A 24,641-nucleotide genomic window follows, 5' to 3' on the forward strand; every position below is an offset into this window, starting at 1 on the left:
CAATATCCTGAGTATTCACAGCAATGAGTCATATAATTGAGCAAAACACACGTGAGGTGAATGAGTGCCCAGGCCAGGGGAAGAGCTCTTTCTCCTAAGGCTTCACCCTAGTCCAGCATCTCAGGGCATCCCTGAGAGGCTTCTTCTCTAAACTCAGCAGAAGCATCCCTTCAGCAATGAGAAGAAAAATGGAAAGAAACCACACTTGTGTACAGCACAGGGAACTATATCCAATTACTTGTGATAGAACATGATGGAAGACAATATGAGAAAAAGAATGGATATATATATGTATGACTGGATCACTTTGCTCTGCAGCAGAAATTGATGCAACATTGTAAATCAACTGTACTTTAATTTACACAATTTTTAAGAAACCATACTTGTGATTGGTCAACAATAAACACTTACTGCTTTGCCCTTATTTCCTATCCTATTTTTGCATCTTCCTTTCTCCAAGGACACAGTCCCAACTGAGAAGTGTTATTTTTTTCTCACTAAGTTCATGGCACAATAGGTTAATTAGCAACTTTTGAACCTAGGATCCCAAGGGGTCCTATTGTCTGGTTAATCAGATGATCCCTACACACCTATTGAGGAGCAGATATAACTCATACCATTCTTGTTAATATATAATTTTCAAGGAGTCTTCCTCTGAAGAGGTCAAGATATCAACTTTGCCAAAACCAAAGAGAATTTCTCACCATGCCAAGAGTCTTTAATTCTTTCAACTATACGGAACATATGAGTATTTTTTCCTAGAATTTGAGTCAGAAAATATTCTTTACTTGGTATCCTTTTCAAGACTATAGAAGGCAAAGGACATTTGGGAAAGACCCCGGGAAATTGTGGGCAATGAAACCCTAAGAGACCTCTGCCCACTCACAGACGTGCCAGTGAGTGCAAGTGTGTGGGTGCCTGAAAAATATTGTAGGACGCACCATCGCTAACAAGCTCTTCTCACCTCTGAGTTATCCTAAGGATCTTTGTGGTTAAATTGCTCACAGAAGCCATGAGCAGCAATCTGAAAGGTGAGTATGATTTATTTAGTCATACCAGTTGCTTACCCTCCAAAACCCAAGTAGTTCAAAGTTACAGGGCAGAAGGCTTTGACCTACGTGTTTCAGAACTTGGGTGCTGAATAATTAGGAAGATGTTTCACAATAGGAATCAATCGTGATACCCAGATGTTACTCTATTCTCTAACTAATGACATTTGAATTTTAGTAAGACTTCAGAAAGATGTTCTCTGGAAAAATTCCAAGGGTAAGACAGTAAATTTTTAGGAGAAGAAAATGGTCATCCGTGCATGGGATCCAGGGAAAGTCTTCCTGTTCTCCTAATCCAGCAACAATGCTTCCCTAATGTTTCTTTTTTTGCTACACAACTTGAATATCTACCATTAGAGAGACTCCCCAATATTTAACAAGCAGTACCAGAAAGCATACTTGAAGAGTAAAGCAATGAGTTATTAGTAAGCCACCACAATAAATCAATGAACTCTCATATGCTATTCTGCATGAGTTTACCCAAAATGTTCCAGATGAGACTATGCTACCAATGGATTTTTGCAAGGACCAAAGTTAGAATGTTATGGGTGCATGGGGCTTAGCCCAGGTGGAGGAGAGCTTGGTAGACACCATGTGTGGGAATCCAGATCAGAAGATAAGGAAGGCTAATAGGAATGCTACTCAACTTCAACATCTAGTCTGGTGTGGTCATTCCCTGAGTTGTTTCGCTGTACCTGAGAAGAAAGCAGTTAACAGACTAGCCATTTATTACACATTCAAGTTAGACTCGTGTCCATAAATCCAGGGACAGAAGGCTCTGAAGTGTGATCTGAGCACATTTTTGAAAACGATACTGCACACTCGCTGGGAAGAGAAGAGCCACCTTTCCCCAATCTCAGGGGAAACTCACCTCAAGATCATCATAGGAAATACGCTGAAACATCCAAGAGAAAACCATTCATGTTCCAAACAAATTGAGGTCTCCTGGGAAGATCCTGTTCCATGCCAGTGATGAGAGAAATTAAAGCCCTAGAGATAAAGACTATAAATGGAAAACTTTCCAGTTTCTACAAATGTAATTATTATTGTTGAAGACCATCTATCTCTCTACCATAACCCCTACATTGATCCACTTCATTCCCAGAAGGTTACTTGACATATAGCATCAGAAAGATAATGTTGGTCATTTTCTCAAAATAAAAAAGAGCATAAATAAATCAGTCAAATAAATAGTTGAGAAGGGAGTGTTCTGTAATAGTTATGAGTTGGCATTCTGCGGTCAGGCTACTTGGATCCAGACTCTTGCTTTACTACGTCCAAGTCAATGACTTCGGGCACAGTTCTAAATATTTCTGGATCTTGGTTTCCTCAGTTCCAAGATGAAGACTAATTTACAACCAACCTCAGAGAGTTGATTTGAGAATTAAATGAGGTGATCTAAAGGTTAAACATAATAAGTAACATTTAGTATCTGCCTTAGAAATGTTACCTATTATTACCTTCCTTGGAGAGGTTTGTGAATTAAATTGAATGCACATGAAAGAGGAAACTTGGCCCTAGTATCTCCATTAAAAACCTATTCTTATCCCAGAAGTTTCTTCATTATGGTCTTATTCTTCAATTAAAAACATAACTATACCTGATGTGAGTAACATAAATATGATTCTCAGCTTCTAAGACATTAGGTGAATTTATTTTCCAGATCTCCTATAGCCCTGATGGTAAATTTTCCCCAAAGTAAAATAGAGACTAAGGAAACAACTAGAATTTTCTGGGTGCTCCGGAAAGATAAGAAAGCACATTAGATGTGGCAAAATTCCTAATGGGTGAGTAGAAACCAGGGAAACCAAGAAAAAATTCCTGAAATTCTCTCCTAATTCGGAAGAATGGGAAAAACCATGGAAATCAGATTGAGGAAAGCTTGATTCTTCCCTAGACCTTGCTCCTAATAAGCCTGGTGACCGCTCATCCTCTGATTTCTACCTTTCAACTTAGGGGCTAGGCAAAAATAATTATTAAGGTGCATTATCTCTCTCAATTAATAGAGCTCTCTTAAGGCTTGAATCATTTTATTTATAGTAACCTGGCACCCATTTGACTTAGCTTTTTTTTTTTCTTTCTTGTTCCTTTAAAATAGTTCAAAGAGAAAGCATCAGATGGCACATACAGGGCATAAAAGAGATTTCTTATAAATTAGTGGGGAGAATTGCAAGGAAGTTCTCAAGTAAGGCAAGGGGATGAAAGAAGAAGAAGACCCTACAATAATAAGCTCAGGAGAGACTACGACTGTGGTGACTGAGAGGATATGAAGTGAATATCCCAAAGAACAATGTTCAAACTAAGAGATTTGGGCAGGGAATCAAATTAGAAAGTACGAACCGTGTAGATTATAAATGTAAAAGAAATTCAGGGGATGAAGTCACATGTTGTATTGAATGTAGCTGAATTACATCCATGAAGAACAGACGTTTCAACAAATGTTAGGTTTTTTCAAATGTAAGAGACCTTATAATTTTGAATTTAAGTTCAAAGATAGCAGAAAACTTAAAATACATATACGGAACGTAGCAAGGAGAGGAGCCCAAATCTAAGGTAAGAGAAAGTGTGAGACAGTAGGCGAACCCTGTTCATACAGGGAGAGGCAGCAGGTCCTGGGGGAAGAAAGAGAAAGAGTAAATAGAACATATTTAATGTCTGTCCTATTCCAGGAAGGATGCTAAGGGCCTAAAAGAATTACTGTATGTATCTTTATACTAACCCATGAAGAACACACAGCTATTATTTGCATGTCACAGACTAGGAAACAGAGCCCATTCCTGAACTTCCTGAGGTTTCATGGCCATGGTTTGGACCCAAATATCAAGCCCTGGTGCCTATCTTATTCCAGAATCCACATGCTTAACTCCTACCTCCTCTAATTAACCCAGATGGGCTCAGAGGCGACCTAAGAGCTAGGTCTCCACTGGCCCCGGACAAGCTCCTTCTGAGAAAACGGGGCTAAGAGATGAACAAAAATGGAGACCTTACTTCTAGGCCGCCTCTTTCATCTACAGTCCTCCCTCCAGGACGCCGCTCTTATCCCCAACTAGCTTTAAAAGATTAGTTCTTATTTACTCTTAGATAGAAATGAAATTACCCAGTATCATTATAGGGAATTGTGACTGAAAGCAACCATTTATTCTTCTGATTTCTAAATTGCCTCAGGAGTTCCCTTCGTGGCCTAGCAGTTAACGAACCCGACTAGGATCCATGAGGATACGGGTTCGATCCCTGGGCTTGCTCACTGGGTTAGGGATCCCGCATTGCCATGAGCTGTGGTTAGGTCGCAGACGCAGCTTGGATCCCGCATTGCTGTGACTGTGGTGTAGGCCAGCGGCTGTAGACCCCTGGCCTGGGAATTTCCATATGCCCCAGGTGCAGCCCTAAGAAAGCAAAAATATAAAAAATAAAAAATAAAATTTCCTCAATATACTGAGGTCCTTAATTGAAAATCTAAAATGTAAATAGACCAAAGATGTAACTTTTCAATTACACGTTTAAATGGAATTAGTCAATCAGTTATCAAAGACAAAATGCCTGGTCTCATTTACTCAAGAAAAAGAGATTGATTATCTGCTATGTGCCAGGTAAAAATTTAGTCCTGTATTTACAGTGGCGGACAAAATAGATAAGCCTGAGTCCTCGTGGCGCTTGCTCTCGAGCAGCAGATGAAGGTAAAAAGGAAATGAATTCATAATTACAAATTATTACAAAAGATATAAACAGAGAATGTGCTCATCACTTTGGAGGTAGAAAGAACACACATAGGCTTCTCCAGAAACACATCTCCAAGGGGTTATAATTAAGTTGGCAGTTGAAAAATAAGATCCATCCATGCAAGAATGCAAATAGCATTTCTAGGAGGGAGAAAACATTGCAAAAGACCTGGGGTGGAAAAAACTAGGCATCTTCAAGGAGGCCAGTAAAGCTGGATAAGCAAGAGACAGATTAGGAGACTTTCATGGCAGTGAGATCATGAGCTTTTAAATCAGAGTAAGGAGTTTGCATTTTATTCCAAGGGAAATGGAACTCTAGAGAGTGTTTTAAACAGAGAAATGGATCTCATGGAAGGTTATGAAAAATTACTCTGGCTCTGTTTTTAAAACAGGCTTACAAGAATGCTTTTGTGCAGATAGGTGAGAGGTACTTTAAAGGAGATGAGTGCAGAGAGATGAGAGGAGCTTTAAAGGAGAGTGTGTATTACCATCACAAGCTAGGAAGCAGAGGCTAAGAGGAGATAAATTTTAACTTCACAACCTTAACTATAATCACCCCGGCATCTCACATGGGACCAAGATGATGAGCACACTTTAAGGTATTATTTTCATGAAATTACAAACCATGCATATTTTCCTTTGGCCATGCTCTGGCATATGGGAGTTCCTGGACCAGTGATAGAACTCAAGCTGCAGCAGTGACAACACCAGATCCTTAATCTACTGCACCACAGGGGAACTCCAAACCATGCATATTTTTATGATAGTGTTTTTCCATTCATTAACACAGATAGTAAAATTTGGCTTCATTTCCATGAGGTTGTTAATCAAATAATCCCTCTACTATTGAATTAATACTATATCAATATACTAATAAGAATCTTTAATAAGAGACTTCTGGCTGGCATCCAGTGTAATGCTCAGGAGTGGAAGTCCACCAGCAATCAATAATTAACTATCAATTAACTGCCACTCCAATAGCATTCTTGATTAACAGGTAAATAAAATAAAATCTTGGCTTAGGTAATATTTTCATTTCATACTAATTAATGACCACTAAATAGTGCGATCGTCTCTTTTTCTGATCTAATTTCTTTCTCTCTTTTTTTTTCCACACAGACCTAGCCACAGTCAGGAATCAGGGATGAAAAATTCCACAGCAATAACAACATTCATCCTAGTGGGACTTACAGATGACCCAAATCTACAGATTCTGCTTTTCATCTTTTTGTTTCTAACCTACCTGTTGAGTGTTGTTGGGAACCTGACCATCATCACTCTCACCTTGGTAGATTCCCATCTCAAAACACCCATGTATTTTTTCCTCCGGAATTTCTCCATCTTGGAAGTGTCCTTCACAACTGTCTGCATTCCCAGATTCCTCTACACAATGGCATCAGGGGACAATACTGTTACCTACAATGCATGCGCCACTCAATTATTTTTTGTTATTGTGCTGGGTGTGACCGAGTTTTTTCTCCTGACTGCCATGTCCTATGACCGCTACGTGGCCATCTGCAAACCCCTGCATTACACCACCATCATGAGCAGCACAGTCTGCATCAGGTTCCTTCTTGGCTGCTACGTGATTGCTCTGATCATCGTCCTCCCGCCCTATGTAATGGGCTTGGACCTCGAGTTTTGTGACTCGAATGTCATCGATCACTTTGGCTGTGATGCTGCTCCCATCCTGAAGATTACTTGCTCAGACACAGTCCTCATAGAGCGATTTGTCTTGGTCCTGGCTGTGCTGACCCTCCTGTTCACCTTGGTGTGTGTAATTCTGTCCTACACCTACATCATCAGGACCATTCTCAGATTTCCTTCTGCCCAGCAAAGGAAAAAGGCTTTTTCTACCTGTTCTTCCCATGTAATTGTGGTTTCTATCACTTATGGAAGCTGTATATTCATCTATATTAAACCATCTGCAAAAGAAGGGGTAGCTATGAATAAGGTTGTGTCAGTGCTTACCACCTCGGTGGCACCGGTAATGAATCCCTTCATTTATACTCTGAGGAACAAGCAAGTGGTACAAGCTTTCAAAGACATGATCAAAAGCATTGCAGCTATGGCAAAGAACTAAAGGACTACTGAGTTCAGAATGACACATTGTAAATAAATTCCCTAGCTCTATTTTATTTTTCGCTCTTGGTATGTTAGTCATGGTTTTATATATCACAACCCCATTCTGTTACATTTAGTGCCTACTATTAGTACATGTATTAATAATCCTTTTTCGCTCAATCTAGTCCCAGAAATACATGGCCAAAACTTTGCTATAAATATTTAAAACAATATACCTATTACTAGTTATAGGACCAGGAAATGTAAGCAGCATCAACTTACCATTATATTGCTGCTCGGCTATTCCTCTTTTACTGGCTGGTATGTCCTGATTTGAGTCCCAAATCTCCCAGGAACATCAGTGATGATGGTTTCATGGGTGTGTGTCTATGTCCAAACTCATCAAATTGTATACCTTAAATCCATACATTTTTGTATATCAATTATACTTTAATAAAGCTGCTTTTTTAAGGAAAATTATTTTTGAAGACAAATGCACAGATTTATTTCCTTCTAGATGTGTTTCCTTCTAGGATGCTTTCTGTCATTCACCTGCTTGCTGGCCACTTTGATATTGATGACTGTATCTCTAGAAAACATAGTGTGGTGATTAATCATAACACCTCAATGCATTCTCCTTAATAGACAAACCTGAACCTTAAAAAAATGTGAAGAGAAAAATAATAAAGTTTCTAGATGAAAATTAGCAGAGTATTTCCATGATCTTGGGATAAAGAATATTTCTTAAACTAAAAACAGAAAGCATTAATCATTAATCAAAAAAAGACTGGTAAATTGAACTGCTTTACAATTAGGAAGGTTCTTTTCATCAAGAAATTAGAGAGTTCCCATTGTGGTTCAGTGGGTTAACGACCCAACGTTGTCTCTGTAAGGATGAGGGTTCAATCCCTGGCCTAACTCAGTGGATTACGGATTTGCCCTTGCTGCTGCACAGATTGGAGATTCAGCTCAGATCTGATATTGTCATGGCTGTGGCATAGGCCTCCGGCTGCAGCTCTGATTGGACCCTTGGCCCAGGAACTTCCATATGCCACAGGAGCTGCTGTAAAAAGAAAAGAAGAGAAAAGAAAAGAAAAGGAAGGAAAAGAAAGAGCAGAGTGAAAAGCAGGTATATATGAATCTAGAAGAGCATAAAGATAAAGGCTGGAGTATAAATTTTCCCTAGATTTTTTATGTTTCCTATAAAAGGCCATAGATTTTTTTATGTTTCCTATAAAAGGCCAAGACTCTTCACCTGTCTTAAGAACCAGGTTTATAGCCATTTATCTAGTTAATTGCTCTGGTCCAAAAAGGTAATAATTTTTTTATTATCTCCCCTAGAGAGTCAGATGTTACAGCCAAGAGCAAGGTCCCAAGATTGGTCCCAAGGTGCCAAGAAAACTAGGACTATCTCCCTAATTATTCACAAACCAAGGAAGAATGAAACTCAGGAACTTGGAGACATCTCTACATTGTAAAATCTAAGACTTGCGTGGGTCTACCTCTTGGAGATATTTTATTTACCTCCCAAGTGCCTGGAGGAAAGAGAAGACCCTTTCTGGAAGGGAGAGGACAGTTGCCTCCTTTCCCCTTATAAGAAAAGAATCATTTTTCCTCATCCTTTGCCGATGGATGTATGGCTCCTTACATAGGATGTCTGGCTTGGCTGTCATCATGTTGCCCAGTGATAAGACCTAAGGTGAGGGGATCCAATATATTTTTTATTTATTGAGAGGTAATTAATAAGACATCCGTCTCTGATCTAGAGCACTCCATGGGTATACTCAGGATAAAAATTAATAAAGATAAATATTAAACACCCAACAAGAGAATAGTATTAGAGTTTTAATACCACAGTTTCAATTTAAAGTTAGTGTATTTTGTATCAATGACATATCTATATACCAAAACAAACCAGTAGAATATGAAACTGAAAAAGAGATACCATTTAAAAATGAACTAGTTATGAATAAATATACACAAGATTTCTTGGAGAAAAATATAAATTTTTATTTGGAAATTTTTTGGCCATGCCCATGGCATGCAGAAGTTCCTGGGTCAGGGATGGAACTGAACCACGGCAGTGAATTCTTAAACTTTAGGCCACCAGGGAACTCTTATTTGGAGATATTTTAAAGATCTAAATACATGGAGAGACGTATCATACCACAATTATGAGCTAGAAATTTTAATGTCTTAAATATAACAATTTTCAAAAGTGTACAATAGATTCAGTGCAATCTCAATAAAAATTCCAATTCTTTTTTTGTAAAATTGATAAGAAACATTTCTGATAAAAAAAAGAAAAATTTCTGGTTAGTTACAAAGGACAAAAAAGAAGGACACATTCTAAAAGAAGGATAACAAAATGAAGGAAATTATTGTACCAGAAGTCAATAATTATTCTAAAACTATATCAATTAAGACAGCACATTACTTTAGCAATTCTGGTTTTTTTGTGGTTCCATATAAATTCTTGGATTGTTTGTTCTAGTTCTAAGAAAATGTCATGGGTAGTTTGATAGGGATTGCATTGAATCTGTAGATTGCTTTGGGTAGTATGGCCATTTTTACAATATTAATTTTTCCAATCTAGGAACATGGAGTATCTTTCCACTTCTATACATTTTCTTTAATTTCCTTGATTAATTGTTTTATAGTTCTCAGCATATAGGTCCCTTGCCTCCTTGGTCAGGTGTATTCCCAGGTATTTGATTTTTTGGGGTGCAATTATAAAAGGTATTGTGTTTTTATATTCCTTTTCTAAAGTTGCTTTGTTATTGTACAGAAATGCTACTGATTTCTGAATGTTAATCTTATATCCTGCTACTTTGCTGAATTTGTTGATCAATACTACTCAGCCATAAAAAAGAACAAAATAATGCCATTTGCAGCAACATGGATGGAACTAGAGACTCTCATTCTGAGTGAAGTAAGTCAGAAAGAGAAAGAAAAATACCATATGCTATCACTCATATCTGGTATCTAATATACAGCACAAATGAAACTTTCCACAGAAAAGAAAATCATGGACTTGGAGAATAGACTTGTGGTTGCCCTGGGGGAGGGGGAGGGAGTGGGAGGGATTGGGAGCTTTGGGTTAATGGATGCAAACTATTGCTTTCAGAACGGATTAAGAATGAGATCCTGCTGTGTAGCACTAAGAACTATGTCTAGATACTTACGAGGCAGCATGACAATGGGAGAAAAAAATTATGTATACATGTATGTGTAACTGGGTTCCCATGATATACAGTGTTGGGGGAAATTACAATAAAAAATAAATTTAAAAAAAAAGACAGCACATTATTGTTGCAGGAATACAAATAGACTGATGGAATACAATTGATCCTAGAAACTGATTCATATATATGTGAGGCCTTAACTTATGGTAAAGATATCGTTGCAATGGGGAAAGGACAGTCTTAACAACAAACAGTACCGGAAATATTCAATGTCTATGTGGGGAAAAGTGAAATCGGACGTCAATTACAGGAGAAGTCAATTCCAAATGAACTATTGACATATACCTGAAAGGCAAAAAATTTAAGAAGATGATAATAGGAGAATATTTTCATGACTCTGGGGTAGAAAAGAATTTCTGAAATCAGATAAAACAAACAACTGATGAACTGAACTGCTTTAAAATTAAGAATCTGTTCACCAAACAGAACCCACCGTTAAGAGAGTGAAAAAGAGAAAATATCTGCAACTCACATGGCCCCAAAAGTAATTATATTCAGACTATATAAAGAATTCCAACATATCAATAGGAAAAAGACAGACCCAGTGAAAAAGTGGACAAGAGACTGCAACAGGAACTTCAAAAAAAATATAAATGGCCAGTGTGGGTATAGAACATTCCTCGCCTACGCTAATGACCACAGAAAAGCAAAGAGCACGTGAGTTCCACTGCACACCAGTCAGCCAGGTAACAGGGACGATCAAGTACCAAGTAAGGAGGCCACAGAGCGGAGAGCAATTGGATACACGAGAGGTGGTGATATCGTAAAGGATTCAGCCACGTGGAAATCAGTTTGGCATTACTAGGAAAGTTGAAATTATGTATAGCCAATAACCCAGCAGTTCCACTCCAGGATATATTTCAAAGAGAAAATTTCAGATATGTGTTAGTAAAGCTGCTCATTTCATATTTCCCCCAAAATGAAAACTACATCCCTATCAACTGAATGAATGAAGTGTGGCAAGTTCAAAAATGGAATACTATAATGAAAATGAACGAGTCACAGAAACGAGATGAATATTTATCCTAAAACTGAATGAAAGAAGCAAGACAGGAAAGAATATATACAATGTAATTCCGTTTTTATAAAGTTTGAAAACAGGCAGCACTAAACGATATTGTTTAAGGATCTGTACTTAGAAGATAAAGTTGTAAATGTAAGCAATCTTATTTGCTGAAATTTTTTTATGTGTAAATATAGATAAAAATAAGACCAGGCTCAGAGTTCCTGTGGTGGCTCAGTAAAAACAAATCTAATATCCAAGAGGACTCATGTTCAAGAAAGTACTTAATAAGTATAGTTATTCACATTGTTCTCATTGGTCTTGCTGTTAATATTCCTGGTGTTAGTATTACCACTGATTTTTTTTTTATCTTTTGAAACTTCTGAAAACACAATCTTTATCCAAAACAAAGTTTTTAAGCCACATGTTTTCTCCTTTTTGAGTATAATCTTTGTACTTTATTCTTCTAATATCAAATGATGAACCAGAAGAAAGGAATGGACAAGAAAGTAAGATAATATTTGTTTATACTTTGGGGTAGATAATGGATGAATGACTTAATCATAATTGGAGAGACAGCTTGGTTTCTGATGAATTTGCAAGTACTTTGCAGGGCCACTCAGCTCCCTGCAAATGACTGGACCTCTGATTTTGTGGATTTTACAAAAATAATTTATAGTCTATCTTGAGAATGTTGGGCTCTTTGATAACCCTCCAATTGGGGCAACAATTCAATTTCGGTGATGACCAAGTGATAATTATTCTAAACATCCTCAAAGTTCTCACCCCATTGCTTTCAGATTCTCTTTCAGATTTAAGCTGTAGCTGATTCTCTCATTGTACTTTCTTTTTTTTTTTTTTTTTTTTGCTCTTTTCTCCAGGTTTATTGAAAATAATTGACATATAACATTGTGTGACTTTAAGATGTATAGTGTCATAATTTGATATTTCTCATTGTACTTTTAACATAGTCTTCCTGACCCTTCTTCTCTCAGATATGTATCTACAACTCGCTTACAATGTTATCAACAACTGATGTTCATTAGCACCTTCTGAACTTGAGTCCACAGGGCACCTTTAGTTCGTCAGGAAATTGATCCCCATGTGCCTACTCTGAAAGGAACAGATAAACTCTGGGTCACGGGTCATCCTGGCTAACATGGAATCTGCAGACAAGTCCATATCTTGGCTTCTAAGGACAGCAACATAATGTATTATAGATCAGAAAACTAGGGGATTTGCAGGCTGATAAATTCTCCTTTTTAATTCTATCACTGCTACTCTTAAATTTTCTGGTTTGCTGTCCTCCTAAATAAAACTTTATCTCTCAAGAACTGAGACTTAATTCCAGTTTGACTTATTTAGAGAAATATAAAAAGGAATAATTCCTTTCTTACTTAGGTAGCCCTTATAAGGTTAGGCACGTCCATGAAAAATCATGTCAGGGTATGATCAGAGAGAATATAGAAAATAAGCTGATTTTTTTAACCATTTATAGACTCTTATGTGACCGCTCACCTTTGGTTCAGATTTTAGAATCAATAAAGTTAGCAGACCACTGCAGTCAGATTGGAAGAGTAGGGACACTTTATGTTTCTAGTTTCCAAAAACACTGATGTGATCATTTTGGGGACATAGACCATGAAACTATACCACTCTAAAGTCTGGAAGAAATTGCAAATCTACTGTTAAAATTCATAGGGGAGTGCAACCAGGAGTGAAAGACCCTGAGAAAACCAGATCAAAGTTTAAACTTGCTTGGCCCCTCAGTATTCATGTATGGCCATGAGGGAAAATATCAATGACACCTGACAATAAGTGATTTTTCTAAATAACTTCGTATGTGGATTAGAGGATCCCTTAAAATATCCTTTGTCACAGGAATCTTCATAATCAGATAAGGCTAAAGATGGCAAAAAAAAAAAACTATCAAAATTTCCTTCCCTGTGGACCACGAATTTATCCACAAAGGACAACTGTAATCAATAATACTAGTCTCAATTTTCCAGGTCTCTTTGTTCTAAAATTAGTGGAAATACCAATGTTTGAGATTATAACCAACCTCTACCCCTAGGTACCATTCAGGACTCTTTAAAGCATAGAGAAAAATCCATTCTGAGATGTGTCCTAGGACTGCCACAATATCCCTTCCCAGTGGGGTGCCAAATCAGAGCCCAGAAGACTCTGAATGTGACCACGAAGCATACGACAATGTTTATCAATGCAACTTAGTGATGGCAGAATCCTGGACATGGGGAAAGACTTACAGTATAAAAACGACAGAGTCCTGAAACAACAGTCTCAGAATCTTAAAGGCCAATTAGACATTCATCCTAAAAAATGCAGAGAGAGAGTAAAAACTCAACTTTGGATGTGGGATCTATAGCATCATCTGTATTGGGAGAATTTCCACAGATTGCTTAAAAAGGAAATCAGGAAGCTAGACTGTGAAGGAAATGAGGGTCAGTTACAGACATGATGAAGTGTCAGTTAGTACATGAAGGGGAACCCAAAGGAAAAGACAAACAGAAAGAAACAATGATACTAAGAACATAGAAATGAGAGAAAACTAAAGTCAGATAAAAATACATAAATGTAGGAAATTTATGGATATTTCCTAAGAAAGGACAAGTACAGACAAGAGTCGGTCTTATGTGACATATCTTTGCTAAGAACCCAGGAGTAGGAGAAGTGGCAAAGCTTTATGAATCAAATCAATATTTTATATTGTGATATCTTTATTTTCTTGTATGAATTTTCCATGCACATTTCTGTGTGTGTTTTAGATGTGTTTTAGTCTTTGTGTTTAAATCAATTAATATTCATGTTTTAACATGAAAATATTAATTCATTAAAATATTAACTTGCAAAAAAATTAAAACCGTATGAATGGAGCCACTTACATACGGGCCCTGGGGCTTCCAACGAGCTAAGCCTAGTACGATGGGATGACAGCTTGGGCCCAGCTGGAAGAGGGGTTGATGATATGACCTGATTCTGTTGATTGCAATTAACTTCATTTTCTCTTACCATGAGAAACTCTTCAGTTTTTACCACTGTCCTTCCCTTTTTTCCTGTAGATCTACCGAAGGTCCACAATGAAAAACCGAACAACAATTACTGAATTTATCTTGCAGGGCTTCACAAATCAACCTGAGCTCCAGGTGGTGATATTCATCTTTCTGTTCCTCGCCTACCTGCTAAGTGTCTTGGGAAATCTGACGATCATCATTCTCACTCTGTTAGACCCCCACCTCAAGACCCCCATGTACTTCTTCCTCCGAAATTTCTCCTTCTTAGAAGTTTCCTTCACATCCATTTTTATTCCCAGATTTCTGACCAGCTTGACAACAGGAAATAAAGTCATCAGCTTTGCTGGCTGTTTGACTCAGTATTTTTTTGCCATCCTCCTTGGGGCAACAGAATTTTACCTCCTGGCTTCTATGTCCTATGACCGCTACGTGGCCATCTGCAAACCCCTGCACTACCTGACCATCATGAACAGCAGAGTCTGCATCCAGCTTGTGTTCTGCTCCTGGCTCGGGGGAGCCTTGAGTATCTTGCCACCTTCATCATGGTAAGCCAGATGGATTTCTGTGCCTCCAATGTTCTGAATCAATACTACTGTGACTATAGACCTCTCCTAGAGATTGCCTGCTCAGACACAAGCCTTTTAGAATTAATTGTCATCTTATTAGCAGTTTTGACTCTGGTGGTTACACTGGTGCTGGTGACACTTTCTTACACATTTATCATCAGGACCATTCTGAGGATCCCTTCTGCCCAGCAAAGGACAAAGGCCTTTGCCACATGTTCCTCCCACATGATTGTCGTCTCTCTCTCTTACGGAAGCTGCATCTTTTTATACATTAATCCATCACCAAAAAAAGGAGGAAACTCTGACAAGGAAATATCTCTGCTCATGACTTCAGTTAGCCCCTTGTTGAATCCCTTTATTTATGCCCTAAGGAATCAGCAGGTGAAGCAAGCTTTTAAGAACACAGTAAAAAAAATTGTGAAGTCTTAATAATCAGAATTTATTATTTTAATGAATAAAAGTAAACCATGAAATATTTGAGTTAATACATATCTATTAAGTGTTTACTATATTTCAAGTGACAGGCTGGGCAATGAGAATAGAAATACAAGAAACATGATTCTCAATTTCTAAGAACTTCCAGTCTAGTATCATAGAGAGATATAAAAGCTAATAAATTATAATCAAACTTATTAAATGCTATTACAAAGGGATAAATGAGATGCCATAAAAAAAGATTTGAGACAAATAACTTTACTCTTGATTTCATGACATTTCACTTTTGAGATGACATGTGAGAGGCCAAAATAGCTTATAATGGGAACAGTAGGAGGATATTAATTTAGAGTGAATTGTAGGAACCAAATAATGAAGATATTTATCACACATTTAGGAGTGAGCCAGGCAATACTGAGCCAAGAGAAACTATTAGAAAGTAGTATTATCAGTTTGGTCTTCTGAGGAATATAATAGAGCAGAGATTAGATCAACTCCTATGAACAATATGGGTGACAAGTAATTCATCAAGAATAGCATTCAAGGGAGTTCCCTTGTGGCACAGCAGGTTAAGGATCCAGAACTGACAGCACAGTGGCTTGGGTCCCTGCATGGCGCAGGTTCCTCCCCTGACCTGGGAACTTCTACATGCCATGGGCACAGCCAAAAAGAGAACAGCATTCAAGCAAATGATGTAAAAATTCTTATCATGGTCCATGAGAATAGAGAAAAAGGACACAATTATAATCTCAATTCAAACAATTTAGTGGATAGATGACAGAGGTGAGATAGTTTTCCAGCTCGGAAGGCTGCATGGTGGATAAAGCCATAAACCAAAAGCAAGGCTTAAAGAGGAAAATATTTGTCAGTTTAATCACAAGTTATATTTAATCACGTTTGTTTAGAAAACACAGATGAAAAAATGAACGAATTAGAAGTATTTATTTATCAGTGTCCCATGGACTCAACTTCAGAACATGTGAAATGTACGATTAGCTTGAAAGTAAATTCGGGCAAGCAGTGCAAGGAGAAACATGAGGTTTGGACAGAAAGACCTGGCTTTCGTCTCAGAGTAACTTAAAAGCACAGAAACAGGAAACCCCCTTAGAAGTAGCTTTTAACCAAAGATATTCTGAAATAAAGCCTGCCCATAGTAGCCATCAGATAGATGGAGGAGGAAGAGGAAGAAGAAGGGAGAAGAAGCAAGAGAGGGAAGGAAGAAATAGATGCTCTAGAAAAAAAGTAAAACCTCCCCCGGAAGTCAGGGATCATACCCCTAAAAATTGTCAGAACTGGAAGCAAAGCCAGTAGAATTGGCAGCATTGTGTCTATAAAGCTCCTATATTCTTTCAAAGTTTTCTAATCGAAGGTCAGAATCACTTCAGTCTAGCATGCCAGAATACTACTGGTCATAGGGAGAAGAAAAAGACTGTCATACCTAATTTAAAAAGAAATGAGTTTTAGACATTCAAGGTGGACACTGAAGGAATTAATGGAACAAGAAAAATCTTGACTCTCTAGGTAAATTCATTAAATGTCAACATTTTGCCTAGCAAGTAGAAGAATTTAGTGTGCCACTTGCCATAATAGTAATCTGCCATCTGTGCTATTTGATATTCCTTCTAGAATTAGTGTCTTTTGATTCTTTCCAAAGAGTTTCCCCAGTTGTGTTTTAAACCTACAGATGGGAGACTTTGAACATTTTAAAGAGATTAGCCTCAGTCTTTGCTTACGCCTTTCCTCAGACCTTTCTTAGACCTGACAGATAATTATATCTTAGATGAGCATAATCAATTACACATATATTGTTTCAAAGTCATAAGTGCATGTATTTAAAAAGTCAAATAGTAATCAATGCCTCTCTATACTCAGAGCATATCTCAGATCTACCCCTTTCAATGTCTTCAACTCTTTCTTCTGTTGGTCACATTTATGTTTTAAGTAATGAATTCAGAGAACTATTTCTTGATTTTAGACATATTTCCTGTTATAAAAGATGAGGTTTCAGCCCTCGTATAAAATTCTCCTCTCCTACTTCCTTGTATTCCTAGTAATACTAATATTAGGTCATTTTTGAACAGTATTTACAATGTTCTTATATAAATCAAGTTCTCTGCTCACCATGAAGACAAGCAGTGCCATACAATTACATCTTTTCTTGAAGAGCCCTTTGATTCTCTAGCAGCATCTAATTACCTTTTTATTTGGCACTATTTGCCATATCTTGTTTTCAAATGTTTAAGTCTATTATGTATTCTACTGAGTCCTCTTTCATCCTAAAGCCCTCACTCCTAAAGCTTCCTTCTTCCTACTCCATCTAGACGAGGGGCCTTCTATGCATGTTCAATAGCCATCCTATATTCACTGCTGGTTAATGGATTAAAATGTGAATTGAGATGTAATTTTTCAAAAGAAGATAATGGGATATAACCCCTCAATAAGAATTACAATAATGGGAGAACATTACAAAAAGATTATAAATCAAAACCTATGACAAAATAAATTTTTGTTATAAAATTAATCAATAAGATGTCTCAACATGTAGAAACAATTCTTGAGACCCATAAAGAAAGATAATCTATTCTCAAATAAAGATTATATTAGATGCTACAAACAGAGTAGCTATTATTTTCCAGATTAGCACCTCAAGAAATAGTGAGTGGTACCCACCAACAATCGACTGTTACCCAGGATTCATGTAAAATTTGGGAAATCCTTATCATTATTTTCATAAACTCACAAAGATTGGATTGTACAAAAAATTGAATGTCTAGTCCCTTCAAAGCTAGCAGACCTCTAGAGTGTTCATATAAAATGTATAGATATAAAGTTTGGAATGTTCTATTGATTGCTATGAAGTCCTCCAGTCATTCTGATCCACATAAGAATATATTCATTCTATATAGTCGAGGAATTTTTCTGGACAAGCTAGAGACGGAGATGAAAACAAGTAGACCAGCATTCATATAATTAATCCCCAATCTGCCCCTTCTTTGTTGGTTAATCCTGTGTTTTGGATTCATCGGAGTATTTCTTCAATGGCATTTTGTTTACCTGGGAGAACAAGAATGTTGCAAGGGAGGTAGGTGCATAATGAGATTTCTTTTCATTACATCTTCCAGAGATGGGCTTAAACCTTCTTTGGCTTCTGCTTTCGGAAAGTGTTTTAAAAACTTGGAGAGTGTAGTCTAAACAGATCGACCTGAACCTTAGTAGGCTCACCACCAATCATGGTGCCAATGTCTATGGAATGTTCAATCAATAAAGAATAGATGGCTTTGTGGAGTTCCTGCATTGTGTTTTGCTGAGAGGTAAAGACAAACTGTCTCAGCTATGGAAGGAAAACAACCTCAGATTTACTTCAGTCAAGGCAGTGTATGTAGCACTGTAAACATTTCCTGCTGTACAAAGATAAATTATTCTAGCAAGGTCAAACAAAACATATCCTTTTTTTTCTTTTTAAGGCTGCACCTGCAGCATATGGAATCTCCCGGGCTAGGGGTCAATTCAGAGATAGAGGAGTTCCCGTCGTGGCACAGTGGTTAAAGAATCTGACTAGGAACCATGAGGTTGCAGGTTCAAACCCTGGCGTTGCTCAGTGGATGAAGGATCCGGCGTGGCCATGAGCTGTGGTTTATGTCACAGACGTGGCTCCGATCCCGCATTGCTGTGGCTGTGGCTGTGGCTGACAGCTATGGCTCCAATTAGACCCCTAGCCTGGGCACCTCCATATGCTGCAGAAAGCAGCCCTAGAAAAGGCAAAAAGACCAAAAAAAAAAAAAAAATCAGAGATAGAGCTGCCAGCCTACGCCACAGCCACAGCAATGCCAGATCCTAGCAGCATCTGTGACCTACACCACAGCTCACAGCCATGCCGGATCATTAACCCACTGAGCAAGGCCAGGGATTGAACCTGCATCCTCCTAGAAACTAGTCGGTTTCATTTCTGCTGAGACACAAGGGGAACTTCCTGTCCATGTTTTAAAACACATGGTTATCTAAGATAAATCCAAATAAATTATCCAAAAACATGCTTTTGTAGCCCAGATTTGGAAATTTTGATTATAACAACTAAATAACCTGCAAACTTTAGTAATAACTCTTATCTCAGAGTTTGTCTGACGACATACATGAAATGTAATATCCAATATCTTCAAAGTTGAGCAGCATGTGCCATGGCAAATGATTCAGCAATTGGATCATCCAATATAAAATACAAGAAGAGGAGGAGTTCTCTTGTGGCAGAGTAGGTTAAGGATCCAACGTTGTGACTGCAGCAGCTTAGGTCAAAGCTGTGGCATGAGTTCAATCCCTGGCCCAGGAAATTCTACATGCTATAGGTGCAGACAAAAGGAAGAAAAAAAATAACAAGAAGATCTATGCTTTGGGAGATTGAAATGACTCCTGCTGAAAATTCAGTTTATGATCACAGCCCACCGAACAACAATATAGGACAAACTGATCACATACACAGACTAAAAAGAGTCTATTTTGCATTACAGACTGGCAATCAGATAGTGTGAATGCTACAATTTTGTTATTCTTTGCAAAACTGTTTAGACCTTCCAAACAACAGCTTTCAAGTTCCTTTGCCTTTCCTTATATCTACACATTAGAATCCATTATCGATTGATACCCACCAAAAAAAAAAAAAAAACCTGCTAGGATTTTGACTGGGTTGCTTTAAATGTATAGATCAAGTTGGGAGGAATTCATTTCTTAAAAACGGGACTTCTTTCCACTATAGTTGTTACAGAGGGCTGCCACTGAAGGAGGTTGGGGTTCCCCAAAGGCCAGGACCTATTTCCCAGGACCTTGTCCAGACATGGCTTATGCAGTGCAACGACCAAGATAGCCTTCTTACCTAAAATTACACACGTATTACAGCTATGATACAGAAAATTCAAACAGAGATACAAAAAGCTAAGACAAATCATGAAAAAAATCTAACATCAAGAAATAAACATTATTGTTCTGGTTATTTCCTTCCAAACTTTCTCCATATTTACATATATTTTAAGTAAAATATTAATTATGACACAGCATTTTAACTTACTTTTGCATAAATCTGTATGTAAACATATTTCTATTTCAATAAAAAGAGATACAAACAAGTATTTTATATTTCACTATGGTGTTTACTGTAGGGTTTTTTTTTTTTGTACTTGTTTTGTTGTTGTTTGGCTGTGCCCACAGCATGTGGAAGTTCCAGGGCCAGGGATTGGACCTGAGACACAGCAATAACACCACCAAATCCGCAATCATAGGCCACCAGGGAATTCCATTTTTTAATTGAAGTATAACTGATGTAAAATATTATATGTTACAGGTGTACAATATACTGATTCATAATGTTTAAAGGTTATACTCCATTTATAGTTATAAAATATTGGCTATAATCCCTGTCATACAGTATATTCTTGCAGCTACTTTTATGCATAATACTTTGTACCTCTTTATCCCCTGCCCACATACTGTCACCCTCCCCTTCCCTCTCCCACTGGTAGCCATTAGTTTGTTCTCTATATCTGTAAGTCTGTTTCTTTTTTTGTTATATTCACTAGTTTGCTGTATTTTTTAGATTCCACATATAAGTAATAACAAAGTATTTATCTTTGTCTGACTTCTCTCATTTGACATAATACCTTCCATGTCCCTCCATGTTGTTTCAAATGGCAAAATTTAATTCTTTTTATGGCTGAATAGTATTCCATTATATATATGTACCACATTTTCTTTATCCATTCATCTGTTGATGGACACTTAGGTTGCTTCCATGCCTTAGCAACTGTAAATAACACTACTATGAACATTGCAACACATGTATCTTTTTGAATTACTGGGTTTTTTTTTGGGGGGGGGGTAAATATATTCCCAGGAATGGAATTGCTCAGTCATAAGGTAGTTCTATTTTTAGTTTTTTGAGAAACCTCCATAATGTTTTCCACAGTGGCTGCACCAGTTTACATTCTCTCCAAAGTGTCTGAGGGCTCCCTTTTCTCTACATCCTCACCAACATTTGTTAATTGTGTTCTTTTTGATGATAGCCATTCTGACAGATGGGAGCTGATATCTGACTCTGGTTTGGATTTGCTTTTCCCTGATGACTAGTGATGTTGAGCATCTTTTCCTGTGCCTGTGGGTATAACTTCTTTGGAGAAATGTCTATTCAGATCATAGGCCTATTTTTAATTCTTTGGGTTTTTTTGATGTTGAGTTGTATGAGCTGTTTATGTATTTTGGATTTTAACCCCTTCATCGATCACATCATTTGCAAATGATGTGATCACATCATTTCTCCCATTCAGTTAGTTGTCTTTTCAGTTCATCAATGTTTTCCTTTGCTGTGTAAAATTTTAAAGTTAAAGTAGATCTCATTTGGGTTTTTTCTTTTTGTTTTCATTTTGTTGGGTTTTGTTGATTAAGGAACTTGATTTTTTTTTTTTTTTTTAGGGTTGCGCCTGCGGCATATGGATGGTCCCAGGCTAGGGGTCAAATCAGAACTACAGCCACTGGTCTACAGCGCAGCCACAGCAACTCAGGATATGAGCCGCATCTGTAACTTACACCACACCTCATAGCAATGCCAAAGTGCTGAAGGGGGAGCTCCCTTGTGGCAGAGTCAGTTAAGGATTCAGTGTTGTCACTGCAGCAGCCTGGGTCACTGCTGTGGTGCAGGTTAGATCCCTGGTCTGGGAACTTAGGTTATTGTTTAGTATTGAAGTAGCAATAAAGAATTTCTTAGACAAGCAAAAACCAAGAGTTCATCAATACTTTTAGCCTATCCTAAAAGAAATGTTAAAGGATCTTCTCTAAGTGGAAAAGAAAAGGCTACAACAAGAAGTATCTATAAGAAAGGAAAAATCCCACTAGTAAAGACAAATACATAGTAAAGGCTGAGGATCAGCCACTTAAATAAGCTAATATGAAGAGCAAAATATTTTAAAAATTATAAAATCAAATATAACTAAAAAATCAATAAAGGAACAAACATAAAGATGTAAGATATGTCATCAAAAACACAGAATGTGGGGACGGGAGTTAAAAATGTAGATCTTTTAGAATGTGATTGAACTTAAATGACTACATATTTAAAATGTGTAGCTATAGTTATAGGTCATCATAGATGAACCCCATCGTAACCACTAATCAAAAAACTATAATACAAAAAATTAAATATTTGGTGGTTAGTATGCTATAGGGACTACAAAATTAGACATGTAATGTTTACAATGAAAATTACATACTGGTGCAAAACAATACTCAAAAAGAAAGGGGAGTTCCTGCTCTGGTGCAATGTGTCAAGAATCTGACTGCAGTGGCTCAGGTCATTGCTGAGGCACAGATTCAATCCCTGGCCCAGGACAGTGGTTTACAGGTCAACATTGCTGCAGCTGTGGCATAGGTCACAGCTGCAGTTTGTATTCAATCCCTGGCCCAGGGACTTCCATATGGGGCAGGTGCAGCCATAAAAAGAAAGAAATTACATGTGTTCAGGCCCCTCAAATGTCCAATATGATTTCTCTAGCCTTAGGAAAATAAAAAATTTCTGCTAGTTCCTCATATCCCAAGTAGCCCTTTCTCTGCCCTGTTGTCTCAGTTACCAATTGCTGTGTTTAGGTCACTCCTAATGGTTGTATCTTAAAACATCAACTTGTTATTGCTCATGGTTCCAGAGGTTGACTGAGATCAAGAGGGTGGTTCTATCTTGAGTCTGCCATGGAGTTGTAATCAAATGGTAACTGGAGTGGGAATGATAAGAAGCCTGCAGTGGGCTGTTTGTCCAAGATGATGTCTGACACCACAGCTCAGATGGCTGCAAGAGATGGATTGACCAGGCATCTCGCTATGTTCTCTCCATGGGTCTAGCATAGGCTTTCTCATTGCTTGGCAATATCGGGGTATTCAGATTTTTCACTTGGCACCTGGATTCTGCCCTCACCAGCATGTGTTCCAAAAAAAGAAGGTGAACATTGAAAATCTTACCTCTTAGGTCAAACAACTTCATTCCTGCCACATTCTCATGATCAAAATGAATTCATAGACCAAACAAGTTTAAAAGGAGAGGAAGTAAAGGACATCTCATGGTGGGGGAAAAAGGCATTGAAATTTTGAAACAATCTTTAATCCACAGTCAGAAAAATCTCATCGACATAAGGCTGGGTCCCTTCAGCATTCTTTCTTAAACATTCTCAAATTTCTTTAATATTTGCTCAAATACATCACTACTGTGGATCTAATTTCCATCTATATTCCAATAATGAATATTTTATTTTATTTGAGTTTCCGGTATGCTGTCCTGCTACTTCTTTGAATGAAATACAAATCTTTTGAGAGTGTCACGAAAAGACTTCTTTACTTGTTTATTTCTCAGAGTATAAATGAAGGGGTTCAACAAAGGGGCAACAGATATGGGGAGCAGAGATACTCCCTTATTAATGGCCACTTCATCTTTGGCTGAAGGTTTGATATACATAAAGATGCAGCTGCCATAGGTCATGGAAACCACAATCATGTGGGAAGAACAGGTGGAAAAGGCTTTCTTCCTTTGATGGGCAGACGGGAATCTTAGAATCGTCCTAATGATGTATATGTAGGACAGAACGACACACACAAGGGTCACCAAGAAGGTCAACACAGCACAGACTATGACCAGCTGCTCTATGAACCATGTATCTGAACAGGAATTCTTCAGGATTGGAGAAGCATCACAAACAAAATGGTCAATAACAGAGTCACAGAATTCCAGACGGAGGCTCAGGCCAAGGGGTGGAAGGATAATCAATAAGCCAGATACCCAACAACAGAGGATGAGATTCCTGCACACTCTGCTGTTCATGATGCTCATGTAATGCAGGGGTTTGCAGATGGCCACGTAGCGGTCATAGGACATCACTGCCAAGAGAAAATATTCTGTAGCTGCAAAGAGGACAAAAAAAAAGATTTGGCTGAAGCAGGCATTGATGGTGATGGTTTTGTCCCCACTGGATATGATGTGCAGATAGGTGGGCACACAGGCGGTTGTGAATGAGATTTCTAAGAAAGAGAAATTTTGAAGGAAAAAATACATAGCTGTTTTTAAATGAGAATCCACCAAGACCAGAGAAATTATGGTCAGATTCTCAATCACACTGAACACATATGTGATCAACAAAAAGGCAAAAACCAGAATCTCCAGTTGTGGGTCATCTGTCAAACCCAGTATGATGAACGTTGTTATGGTAGAATGGTTTCTCATCACTGACTTCATGCCCAATCTTCACATAAAAGTCACAGAAACTCGATTTGAGGAACAATGTCAAGTACAACAGGATCAAATTGGAACTACAAACAACAATTCGACAAGTCACATGTTTCTCCTTCTAAAACTTGAAAAATTGGTCTTTCATGAAGTGATGCCTTCAACTTCACCAAATATACTACAGAGAAGCTAGAACAAGTTCTTCCCATTGAAGAATTAAACAGGATCCCCATAGGACCAAATTGGCTTGGTGTCTAAAGATTTCACTGTCTTTTACTGTCCTCAATAAT

General features: G+C 37.7%; 2 protein-coding genes and 1 pseudogene across 2 annotated transcripts; 2 read left to right on the forward strand and 1 right to left on the reverse strand.

The window, feature by feature from the left end:
- On the forward strand, window positions 5,864-7,138 carry LOC100519659 (olfactory receptor 6C2-like). The gene has a single exon (XM_021093119.1). The coding sequence runs from the start codon at window positions 5,910-5,912 to the stop codon at window positions 6,846-6,848; it is 939 nt and encodes a 312-aa protein (XP_020948778.1). The 5' UTR covers window positions 5,864-5,909; the 3' UTR covers window positions 6,849-7,138.
- Window positions 14,176-15,104, forward strand: LOC100525574 (annotated as a pseudogene).
- Window positions 23,413-24,360, reverse strand: LOC100519839 (olfactory receptor 6C2-like). Its single transcript, XM_003126229.2, has one exon. The coding sequence runs from the start codon at window positions 24,358-24,360 to the stop codon at window positions 23,413-23,415; it is 948 nt and encodes a 315-aa protein (XP_003126277.2).

Source organism: Sus scrofa, chromosome 5, assembly GCF_000003025.6.
Source record: "Sus scrofa isolate TJ Tabasco breed Duroc chromosome 5, Sscrofa11.1, whole genome shotgun sequence".
Classification (NCBI taxonomy): Eukaryota; Metazoa; Chordata; class Mammalia; order Artiodactyla; family Suidae; genus Sus; species Sus scrofa.